General features: G+C 35.2%; 1 protein-coding gene across 1 annotated transcript; it reads left to right on the top strand.

The window, feature by feature from the left end:
• The first annotated feature begins 996 nt into the window (after positions 1 to 996).
• On the top strand, positions 997 to 2,504 carry LOC101586699 (ribosomal L1 domain-containing protein 1-like). The gene is given in 2 exon segments (XM_012512904.2): positions 997 to 1,535; positions 1,538 to 2,504. Coding segments are annotated over 2 exon segments (1,437 nt in total). The 5' UTR covers positions 997 to 1,018; the 3' UTR covers positions 2,458 to 2,504.
• Positions 2,505 to 13,407: the final 10,903 nt, after the last annotated feature.

The following is a 13,407-nucleotide window of genomic DNA, read 5'->3' as shown; positions in this document are numbered from 1 at the left end:
CTTTGTCATACAGCTATGTTGTTTGCTCCTATGGTATAAAATACAGACCCGTTAGTTAGAAAAGTTGGTCAAACTCTAAATTTCACTACCTGTTATTAGTGTTACTAATTGTACTACTACAAATGGGAAACCATATCTGTTTAACCACATGTTCTCCATTGATTAATAATATCAGCAGACCTTGGATAATAACATCACCAAGGTCCTATACTGAAGGACAGAGAACAGTGCCAAACAGAAAGCAATATCTCATTCTCAAACAATAGTGAAGACAAGATCTAGGACACACATCAATGAGTCTCTGACACACAAAAGGTACCTAAAGAACAGACCCCCTGTACAGAGGCTCTGATTGCAAGATATAGCTACCTACTATCAAATTTACATTAGAAAAGCATTACAGAAACAAAAATAAAGAGTATTCTCTGAAATAGAAACTGAAAAAAAGAGGAGAAAATGTAATATCAGGCCCTGAAACCAGCTACAATAAATCCAGGAGACATGAGCTTCGAAGAAATTAAAAGTCACAAACTTGAAATCTCTGAAATAGTAGCAACTGAAGTACAGAAACAACTGCAAAAGGCTATAGGGGAAATCAGAGCAGAAATAATCTCCCAGGTTAAAAAAAAATGATAACTATAATGAAAGAATTACTAAGTATTTCAAAAGAAGAAACTGTTAAAAAAAAATAGAGGACAATAGAAAAACAATGGAAACTTTGAGCAGAAAAGAAATAGAAATTCATAAAGAAAAGAAATAGAATTCATAAAGCAGACTAAAAATTGTGTACAGGAAATTTAAAACTCCATTAAAAGTTGGCAAAACCATTAGGATAAAAATGAAGATAGACTTTCAGACTTGAACACAGAGTTCTAGTTAGTGACCAGGAAAGAAAAAAATCTCTTGAAAACAACCAAGATCCAGGAAATAATAATCCAACAGCTACAAAACAATGCAAAGATGCACAATATAAGACTAATAGGGAGTAGAGTGTTGGTTTGCACGAGGTGAGAGTGAGATGGAGGACCCGTCCTCCTCCCAGGAGTCGGGTTTGCCCGCCACCTTGACTCCCGCAGAGGAGCCTTCACTAGCGCAGCTTGACAAAGAGCAGATTAGAAAGGCAGTGGAAGCTTTGTTGACACATTCTAAGTCCAGGAAGAACAAAAATGGATTACTTTTGAATAAGAATGAAAATTTATTTTTACTGGTGGTACTATGGAAACTTCCAAGAAAAGAACTAAGGGTCAGATTGTCCTTGCCTCATGGCATTCAGTCAGATCTGTCAGAAATCTGTTTATTTACCAAGGATGAACTCCAGTCAACTGAACAGACTGAACGCTTCTATAGAAAGCTTTTGAACAAGCATGGAATTAAAACAATTTCTCGGATTATCCCTTTCTGAACTTTAAGAACAGAATATAAAGCCTATGAATCCAAGCTCCAGCTCCTGAATAGTTTTGACTTCTTCCTTGCTGATGAAAGAATCAGGTGGCTTTTGCCCTCACATATAGGAAGACATTTCTATCAAAGAAAAAAGTTCCAGTACCTGTAAATCTCCTGGCCAAGAATTTATCAGCAGAGATCAACAACTCCCTAGGTGGGACTGTCTTAAACATCTCTAAAAGTGGTTCCTGCGGTGCTGTACGCATTGGTCACACTGGAACGCAGGCTCAAGACATCACTGAAAACATTGTTGCTGTGGCAGAAAGTCTGTCCAAAAAGTTACCCGAGAAGTGGGAAAGTGTGACACTCTTGTTTGTGAAAACTGGGAAGTCAGTTTCCCTTCCCATCTTTTCCTCATTTGTCTCTTACCGGAATGATGCCAACAAAATGGTCATCCACAAACTGAAGGAAAACGAGGCTAAGAAGAAAGAGAAAGAGCAAAAACTTCGTGAAAAACGGAAGTTGAAGAGGGAAAAGAAAAAGTTAAAGGAAAAAGCTAAGAAGGCTACATCAGCCCCAACTAAAGGTGACATGACACCTAAAACTAAAGGTGACATGCCATGTAAATCTAAATGTGCTTTTGTGAAGAGCCGTGGGTCTCAGAAAAAAAAGACCAGCAAAGTGAAAGCCCAAGTTAAAGTGACAAATGAATCTGATGAGGAAATTCCACAACTGGTACCAATAGGTGTGACTCCAGTGAAAGAAAGTGTTAAGGTGCAAAAACATGTCCCACAGAAAAAGTCTCCAAAAAAGAGTCCTGGTCCCAGCACACCACAGGGCAAGAAGAGAAAGGCCCTGCCACCTCCTGAGACCCCGGGTGCAGGCCCACAGAAGAAGCTGAAAATAGAACAGAAGAAGAAACAAAGGAAATCCTCACCAGAGAAGAAAGACCTGAGACAAACTCCAAAAAAGCCAGAGGCCAAGCTCTTCACTACTGCTAACAAATCTGCAAAGAAACCTCCCCGAACCCCTAAGCAGTTGCCAAAAGTACCCAAAGTGCCCCAGTCAACCTAAAATCAGTGACTCAACCAGAAGGAAATAGAGTTACTTGAAGGCTGGAAAATCCTTTGGTCCTGAGCTCAGTCCACTACACCATTCAGAATAAAAGTAAGGGGCTGGGGAGATGGCTCAGTAGAATAAGTGCTTGCCTGGCAAGCGCAAGGGCCTGAGTGGAGTCCTCAGTTCCACAAAAAAAATTAAAAATTAGGAAAAAAAGACTAATAGGCATCAATAAGAAAGAAGGAGCCAACACAAATGACATAAAAAGAATATGGGCAGAAATAGTAGCAGAAAACTTCCAAACATGAGGAAACAGTCTGACATTCAGGTAAGCAAAGCATATAGAACTCCAAATAATATTAACCCATATAAGTCAATACAACTTGAAGATATACTCATAAGGGAAATAAACCAGACCCACATGTGTAAATATCATGTACTCTCCCTGGTGTAAGAAATCAACAGAAGAAATAAAAATTGAAAGGTATAACACAATTAATGGAAAATGAGAACTTAAGAGTTAAACAATGAAGAGAGGGGAAGGAGAAAAGCTAGGAAATGTGGCAGGGGCAAAACCATACATTTATATACACAAGACGGTTAAGGTAATGGTCCTGAGAATTTCCATCAGGTTTTTTAAACTAGCAGTTAATTGGTAGGATTCTCACCCTGACTAACTATATATGCTGATACCTGTGAACTGAGCAACTGCAGCAAGGATAACAATGTTTAATACTAGGGCCATACTTGCAATGCCTGTCATTCTGGTCTTCTAAATGCTTACTGCTTCTAATGTCATATTAATTATTGTTATACTCTCTCTCACATACACACACATAAATGTTTGGTTTTTTTAAAAAAAAAAAAGTAGTAAAGGAAAAGAAAAAAAGTCATAGGACTGTACTGCTACAATGTTGTATATGGTTAGATTTCTAAATTTCTGTGTAAAAATATGCAATTGTCTATCTTTATTTTATTGTTTTTAAAATTGTTTTCACATTCTATATGGATTTAAAGTTTAATATGTCAACTATTGTTGGAAAATACCTGTTCCATGTTATGTCTAAGGCATTTGATATTCAGACAGATAATGATCTTAAGATCAAATGCCTATGTTATAGGGTAACAATATCATAAATCTTCTCTTAACAACTTAAGTTTCCAGACTAAACAATTAGAGAAAAAGAAGGTCTACAAGGAAAGCCAATACTTTGGCCCTAGCCCTTCAAGGTCAGTGAGGACTCAGGACATAAGAGAACCTGTACTGTAACTCAGTGGTGTCCCAAATTTTCTGTTCAAGGAGATAATGGGGCCACAGAGGAAAGACACTGAAGATGTATAATGTGCCTAAGGAGAGTCACCTAGAGAGAAAACATTCTCTCAGGCTTTCACAGAGAGAAAATTGGTCAAGCGATGGCCATGACTCATCTAGATGGCTGAAACTGACAAAACATCTACAAACTGCTGTACAGAGTTTCAAGGTAAATGCTGAGGAGATTTGACTGACATTGTCATATTCAAAAGTTACATTTTTTTGTCATGTAGGTCTTGCTTTATCTTGATCATAACCATCTAGCAGAAAAGTATAAACGCAAGATATAAGAAGTAAAACCATATTAATATGCTGAGCTGTAAAAGGATCAAGTCAACAACTTCTGACATTGCCAGTTCTGCAGATAACCCACTACTATTATGGACTACTGGACTATTTTGGATTATTTTGCTGAATTCACGCACCTACAATATTTGAATGACAATAGAACACCCATCTCTAACAAAACTAAACAAAAAGGAGGATATAAATGAAAGTCCATTTTGCAGTGCAAAAAAAGATAGATAGATAGATAGATAGATAGATAGATAGATAGATAGATAGATAGATAGATGATTGATAGATAGAGATATCTGTATGTACAAAATAGGATAGATACACAGCTACTTTTGCTTAGTTCAACAAGAAGAAAAATTTATACGAATAGTGTTTAGACAAGATAGCATGTCTGCATGTTGTACTCTGAATACTACAAAGACAACAATATACAATGTATTCACTGAAGGTAGCAATGTGTAGTACTAGGGCCATGCTTGGAAAGCCTGCCATTCTGGTCTTCTAAATACATACTGCTTCTAATGTCATATCAATTATTGCTATACTCTCTCTCAAGTAAATGTTTAAGAAAAACAGGCTAATAAATGAAAGCAAGAGACAAGAAAAAAATGTCATAGGACTGTCCTACTACAACACTGTATATGGTTAGATTTCTAAATTTCTGTGTAAACATACGTAATTATTTATTCCTATTTTTAATTTTTAATTTTTTCTTCACATTTTGTAGGGATTTAAAGTTTAACATATCAGTACTTGATGGAAAATAACTGCTCCATGTTATGTCTAAGATGTTTGATATTCAGACAGATATCTGAATTAAGGTTAAGTGAGGTTAAGCTCAATTGCCTATGTTATAGGGTAATAATATCATTAAGCTTCTCTTCTAGAGGGTTAGCAACTTAAATTTGAAGACCAAAAATTAGAGAAAAAGAAGGGCGAAAAGGATAGCCAACATTTTGGCTCTATCCATTCAAGGTCAGTGAGGACTCAGGACATAAGAGAACCTGTACTGCAACATCCTGTAACTCAGCAGTGTCCCAAATTTTCTGATCAAGGAGATTCTGAGGCCACAGAGGAAAGTGATAGACAAATGTACAATGAGCCTATGGAGAATTGCCTACAAAGAAAACATTCTCTCAGGCTTTCACAAAGAGCAAATTGGTCAAGCAATTGTCATGACTCATCTACATGGCTGACACTGACAAAGATCTAAAAACTTTGGTACAGGGTTTCAGGGTAAATGCTGAGGAGATTTGACTGACTTTGGCAGATACAAAAGTTACATCTCTTGTTATATAGGTCTTGCTTTATCTTGGTCTTAACCATCCAACAAAAAAGTATAAAAACAGGGTATAAAAAGTAAAGCCATATTAATATGCTGAACTGTAAAATGTTCAAGTCAACAACTTCTGACATTGACAATGCTACTTATAATCCACTAGTATTATGGACTAGTAGACTATATTGGAATATTTTGCTGAATTCACACACTTACAATATTTAAATGATAGTTAAATAAACATCTCTGACAAAACTAAACCGAAAAAGGGGGTATAAATGAAGGACCATTTTGTATATACAAAATGGTTAGGATAAATATACAGTTACTTTCTCTTAATTCAATGAGAAGAAATATTTGTACTAATAGTGTTTGGACAGGATATCATGTCTGCATCTTGTACTATGAATAACTACTATGAAGACAACAATATGCAATGTATTATTTTAACTGTCCTACTAACCTGTTTTAAAACTGTCTCATTGATATTTGTTTCTCAGTAAAATTAACTTTAAGAGTATGCAGTGTATTAATTATTATAACTGTCCTACTAACCTGTTTTGAAACTGTCTACTTTCTATTTTCTTTCTCAATGAAATTCATAAAAACAAACAAATAATATTAACCCAATTAAAACTATACCCAGACACGTAATAATCAAGATCCCAGAAATTCAGCACAAGAACAAAATACTAAAAGCTTCTAGAGAAAAGAAACTGATCATATTTAAAGTAAAACCCAGCAGAATAACAGCAGATTTCTTATCATAAACCATAAAATCAAGACAAGCATGAAACAAAGTGTTTCAAGTGCCACAAGAAAAAAAAATTCCAACACAGGCTGATATAGCTTGAAAAACTCCCTTTGAAGTTTGATGGATAAGTAAAACACTTCCATTACAAAGAATAACTAAAGCAATTCATAAGAACCAAACAAATCTTGCACAGACTTGTAAAAGATAGTCTAGAAAGGGATTAAAATGACTGGAATGACAACAAAAAAAGCCACCAAACAGGGCAAACAATTAAACACAGGAAAAATTTAGGGAACCAACAACAAGAAAATAACATGACAAACATAAATTACTACATGCCAGTTATAAGCACCAATGTAAATGGACTCAATTCAGCAATTAAAAGAAATAGACTGGCAGAATGGATAAAGAAATAAAATCCAACAATATACTGTATAGAAAAAACATTTAAACCATAAATAAACTCATAGACTGAAAGTCAAAGGAAAGAAAACAGTTCTACATGCTGCAGGACCTCAGAAAAAAGCAGGGGTAGCTATCCTGTTCTCAGAAAATCTGAATTTCAAACCAAGAATGATCAAATGAGATAAAGAAAAAGAGATCACTGCATACTGGAGAGGGAAAAAATATCAAGAGGAACAGATAACAGTCATAGGTATCTGTGCACCAAATATGTGAGCACCCAACTATATAAAACAAATTTCAATAGACAGGAAAAATCTAATAAGCAACATCACAATATTAACAGTGGAACTTAACATGCCTTTATCTCCAAAAGATAGGTCAAGCAGACAAAAAATTATCAAAGAGGTAGCAAAACTGAATGAAACCATTGAATTAATGGACTTAGTGGACATATATAGAGTGTTCTACCCAACAACATCTGAATACACATTCTTTTCAGCTTCCCATAGGATGGTCTTTAAAACAGACAAATACACTAATCCATAGATCATGCTTAAGTAAATGCAACAATACAGAATTATCCCATGCATATTACCTGACCACAGTGAAAAGAAATTGGAAATTAATGAGAAACACAAACACTCATAAACATATGGAAATTAAATAACACCCTCCTAAACAACAAATGGGTTAGAGGTAACTTTAAACAAGAAACTATACAATATCTATCTAAATTAAAACAGAATTTACTGGAATTTGTGGGATGGAATGAAATCAGTTTTCAGTGGGAAATTTATAATGGTGAACTCAGACACTAGGAAAACAGAATGAAAACAAATAAATACCCTAATGCTGTACTCCAAGCTTTTAGAAAAAGAAAATCAAGCCAAGCCCAAAGCCCAAAGATGATTATGAAAATTAGAGGAGAAATTAATGAAATTGAGACAAAGAAAGCAATGCAAAGAATTAATGAATCAAAGAGCTGGTTTTTTGAAAGATTAAATAAGATTAATAAACCCAGACTCAACCTCATCAAAAAGAGGGGGAAAAAACCCTCAAATCAAAGCCATAAGGAATAAAAAGGGAGAAATTACGACAGACCCTGTGAAAATTCAAAAGATCCTCAATAGCTATTTTGAAAATCTTCACTCTCGCAGAATCGAAGACACAGAACAAATAGACAGATTCCTAGATAAGTACAGATTGCCAAAACTGAATCGAAAAGATACAATAACTCTGAATAACCCAGTATCAGAAAATGAAATTGAAAATATAACCAAAAACTTACTGACAAAAAAGTCCAGGTCTTGATGGATTTACAGTTGAGTTCTACAAGAAATTTAGAGAAGATTTAATCCCAATACTCCTCAAACTCTTCAATAAAATTGCAAAAGATGCAATACTAGCAACATTACTACTGGAGGCAAGTGTTATGCTGATATCAAAACCAGAGGAAGATTCAAGCAAAAATTATAGGATAATCCCCATAATGAACATAGATAGAAAATACTCAATAAATTACTAGCAAGTAGAATACAGCAAATCATCAAGAAGATTATACCCTACAACCAGACAGGATTTGACCAAGGATGCAATGATGATTCAGCATACACAAGTCTATAAATGCAATACACTATATCAATAGAGCCAAAAACAAAAATGATTTGATCATATCAATTGATGCAGAAAAGACCTTTGACAAAGTCTAACATTCATTTGTGGTCAAAGTCCTACAGAAAATTGGAATATATGGCCTCTACCTCAATCTGATGAAAGCCATCTATGACAAACCAAGAGCCAACATAATTCTAAGTGTAGAAAAACTGAAGATTTTACTCTCAAATCAAGTACAAGAGAAGGATGTCTTCTATACCAATCATATTCAATATAGTTCTGGAATCATTAGCTAGAGCCATTACAGCCATTGGAGAGAAATAAAAAGAATATGAATAGGTAAAGAAGTTACGCCATCATTGTTTGCAGATGACATGATATTTTACTTGGAAGATCAAAAAAAACCCCACCAAGAAGCCACTAGAATTAATAAACAAATTCAATAGCACAGCAAGATTCAAAGTCAACACACAAAAATCAGTGACATTCCTCTACACACATAACAAATTCACTGAGGGAGAAATTAGAGAAACAGTACCCTTCACAATAGCATCCAAAAACATGAAATACTTAGGAATTTACATAACAAAGGAAAGAAAACATCCATACAATGAAAATTACACATTCTGAAAAAAAGAGATTGAAGAGGATTTCCAAAGATGGAAAAATATCCTTGCTCCTGAATAGGGAGAAACAACATTATGAAAATGATTATACTCCCAAAATTGCAATACAGATTTAATGGAATCTCTACCATAAACATACCTCACCGATCTAGAGAAAATATTACTAAAATTTATTTGGAACCACAAAAGACCTAGAATAGCAAAGGCAATCCTGGGCAACTAAGACAAGGCAGGAGGCATAACAATCCCTGACTTGAAATTAGGCTTTTTTTTTTTTTTTTTTTTTTCCTCGAATGCCTTCAGGGCACTTTTGGCCAGCTGGAGAGGTGTGAGGTTCGAACTCCAGCAACCTGAGGCTGACAGCTTTGTGGAAGCAGCCACTTAAAGGCCTGAGCTAGGGCCAGGCCCCCCTGACTTGAAATTAGACTACAAAGCTACTGTGAAAAAATCAGCATGGTACTGACAGAAAAAGACCTGAAGATCAAGGGAACAGATTAGAAGATGCAGATACCACTACAAACACACAACCTTTTATCTTTGAAAAAGGGGCCAAACATATTCACTGGAATAAAGATAGCCTCTTTCACAAATGGTGTTGTAAAAATGGTTCTCCACATGCTGAAAACTAAAATTAGGCCCAGGTCTATCACCATGCACTAAAGTCAAAATTGATTAAAGATTTAAATATTAAAACTGAAACACTAAATCTCCTGGAAGAGAAAGTAGGAGGAAACCTTGAAGACATATGGGTGAGCAGAGAGTTCATGAACAAAAAAAAGAAATATTTTAAATAATCAACAAGTAGGATCTCATCTTATTGAGAAGTTTCTTCATGTCAAAAAAAAAAATCACTAACAGAGAAAAAAGAAAATCCACATATTGGGAAAAATCCTTAACCAACAATCACTCTGACAAAGATCTTCTATGTAGAATATATAAAGAACTGAAAAAAATTAGGCCTCCAAGCCCATTAAAGAAATGGGCATCTGAGATGATTACATACTTCTCAGAGGAAGAAATATAAGTGGCAAATAAATACATAAAAAAAATCTTCCCGAACATTGGCCATTCAATAAATGCAAATTAAAACAACATTGAGAAACCATCTCACTCCAAAAAGAATGGCTATCATGAATAAATCAACTAATACCAAATGCTGGAGAAGCTGCGGGGCAAAAGAAACCCTTCTCCACTGTTGGTGGGAATATAGACTGTACAAACACTCTGGAAGTCTGTGGAGAATCGACAAAAAACAGGACTAGAAATCCCATTCAACCCAGCTATTCCCCTTCTGGGTATTTTTCCAAAAAGAAATGAAAACATCATACCATAGTGATATATGTGCACCCATGTTTACAGCAGCACAATTTGTCATAGCCAATCTTGGAAGCAATCATAATGCACATCTCTTGAGGAATGGATGAAAAATATGTGGTATTTTTATACAATGGAGTATTACTCAACAATAAGGAAAGACAAACTTGAGGCTTCCATAGGTAAATGGATGCAACTGGAAGGCTATATTTATAAGTGAAATAAATCAGACCCACATGTGTAAATATCGTATTGTCTTCTTAGTGTAAGAACCTGAAAGAACAAATTAAACCTCAAAGGTATAATAAATACAACTAAATGGAAAGAAACTGAACATAAGGATTAAACAATGAAGATGAAGAAAAGGAGAAAATATAGGAAAATAGAAAGAGGAAAACTATGCAGTATATATACAGCACAGTTGAGAAGATTGCACAAATAATTTCCAGAAAATTTTTGAAAAAAAGTAGTTACTGCTTAGAATTTTCACTTTGACTAACTTTATATTCTGATATCTGCGATCTAAGTAACTACACTGAGGACATCAATGTGTTATACAAAAACCATGGTTGACTACATTTCATGTAGGCCTTTCTAAATGTGTACCATTTCTAAGTCTTATCAATTATTATTACACTCTCTTTAGAATATTTTTAAGGTAGAAAAGAGAAGAAAATATAGGGGCTGGGGAGATAGCTTAGTAGAATAAGTGCTTGCCTAGGAAGCGCAAGGGCCTGAGTTCAATCCCCAGTTTTGCACCAAAAAAAAAAAAAAAAAGAGAGAGAGAGAATAAAAAATAAAGTTATTAAAAAGAAGGCATTAAGACTCAATTATTGGGGGCCTGGCCCTAGCTCAGTCCTTTAAGTGGCTTCTTCCACAAAGCTGTCAGCCTCAGGTTGCTGGAGTTCGAACCTCACAACTCTCCTGCTGGCCAAAAGTGCCCTGAAGGCATTCGAGGAACAAAAAAAAAAAAAAGACTCAATTATTTTTCCAGTCTAGCATAGCTATTTCTGCTAATCTGAGAAACAGATTTGATGATAAAAATAGGTTAACATAACAACCACTGTTCATTTGCTATTCTTGTTTTGAAAATCTGTAACATACTATTGTGGTATATTAACCTGTTTCTGTCTCTGGTTCTGTTATTTGCTTTTACTTTTGTTTTTATTCTTCAAAATAAGATAATTTTAAAAAGTCAATTATGGGCCAGGGAGCTAGCCCAGTGGCAATAGTGTCTGCCTGGCAAGCACAAGGTCCTGAGTTTGAACCTGGTACTCCATACCTCAAGAAAATCAATCTCTGGTATTATAAAAGTGTTAATATCATTTTATATTTATAAATTACAGATGGATTCTGGAAAAAAATATAAATTAGTGTAGTCACTAGGAAAATCAGTAGGAACATTCCTTAAGAAGCTAACACTTTATCATTTGATCCAGCTATAACAGTTTTCTTTGCTGTGTACCAAATAGAATTAAACTCAGAAGAATAAATGGATACCTAAATAACTGTGTTTTTAAAAAAAAACACATTTTAAATTTATATATACCTCAAAAACAAGACTGATAAAAGTAGACAAATAGACAATCATTGACAGAATTTTTTCCCCATACGTTTATTGATAAACAAATAGCAATGAGACAGTTTCAAACCAAATTGGCAGGACAGTTTCAATAATTAACACATTGCATACATTCTTCCTAATGGTTAATTGCTGTACAAGATGCACACATGATATTCTATTTACAAACATTATTAGAACAAATCCCTCTATTCATTAAGAGAATGTAACTATATATCTATCCTAACCATTCTGAATACACAAATACAAAATGGACATTCACCTGAGTCCCCTTTTTTGTTTAGTTCCGTTATTTGAATATTATAGGTGTGTTAACTCAGCAAAATATTCTAAAAGAGTCCAGTAGTCCATAATAGTATTGGGTCTTCCACTTTACTGGCAATGTCAGAAATTGTTGACCTGAGTCCCCTACAGCTCAACATAACAGCATGGCTTTGCTTCTTATATTTTGCTTTTATAATTTTCTGCTGGATGGCTAAGACCATGGTAAAGTAGGGCCTATGCAACAAGAGTTGTAGCTTTTGGGTCTGATAAGGTTAGTGAAATTCCCTCAGGATTTTTCCTGAGATCCTGTACCTCAGATTGTAGAACCTTTGTCAGTGTCAGCCATGTGGATGAGTCATGGCCATTGCTTGGCCAATGTGCTCTCTGCGAAAGCCTGAGAGAATGTTTTCTCTCCCTGTGACTCTCCTTAGGCACACTCTACATCATCGATCACTTTCCTCTTTGGGCCCCATAATCTCCTTGATCAGAAAATTTGGGACACTACCGAGTTACATGACATTACAGTACAATTTCTCATATGTCCTGAGTCTTAATTGACCTTGGAAGGCTAGGGCCAAAATGTTGGCTTTCCTTGAGGCCTTGCTTTTCATCTAATTTTGGTCTGCAAACTTAGGTTGTTAACCCTCCAAAGGAGAAACTTATTGTTATTACCATACAACTTAGGCTGTTAAGCTTAACCTCACTATCAGATATATTTTCAATTATTTTTAATGTACTAGGTACAGGATCTCATCACACATCTTGGATATGTAAGGATCCACCTGTTTTCAGCCTCTCCAGTGCTGGAATTACAGGCACGTACCTACCACCTGCTTGGTCTTGGTGACCAGCTCAACATGCCCAGGGTTGGGCCGGCACAGAATGTGGTGCCAGCAATTGAACCAGTCTCTGAACTTACTTAAGCAGGTGCTTAGACCACTGAGCTATCTCTCTGGCCCTTCAACCATGCTTATTGTAGCATAATTCACAATAGCCAAGAGACAGAGTCAGACTAGACAACTATCTACAGATAAATGGAAAAATAAAATATGGCATATACACACAATTTCTCCATTTATCTATTAACAATTATCTAAGCTGGTTCTGTTTCTTGGCTATTGTCAGTCTTGTTTTTTGAGGTATATATAAAATTAATTTTTTTTTTCCTCAGGAAAATTATTGGAACTGGAGGTCATGATATTAAGCAAAATTAACCAGACTAGAAAGGTAAATATGTATGTTCTTCTTTATATGGGAAACCTAAAAAGAGATGGCATGAAAGTAGAAGAAAAACTATTAGACAAGAAGAAGGGATATGGGCTGGAAAAATAGCTCAGCAGATTAAAGAGCCTGCTTAGGCACATAGATAGATAGATAGATAGATAGATAGATAGATAGATAGATAGATAGATAGATAGAGATAGAGATATATCAGGGAGATGGCTCAGTAGAATAAGCACTTCCCTGGCAAGCACAAGGGCCTGAGTTCAATCCCTGGTTCCATAAAATACATATATA

This window comes from Octodon degus, unplaced genomic scaffold (genome assembly GCF_000260255.1).
Source record: "Octodon degus isolate 3935 unplaced genomic scaffold, OctDeg1.0 scaffold00009, whole genome shotgun sequence".
In the NCBI taxonomy this organism is placed as follows: domain Eukaryota; kingdom Metazoa; phylum Chordata; class Mammalia; order Rodentia; family Octodontidae; genus Octodon; species Octodon degus.
Note: the sequence above shows the minus strand (reverse complement) of the source record. Positions and strands in the feature narration are given on the sequence as shown.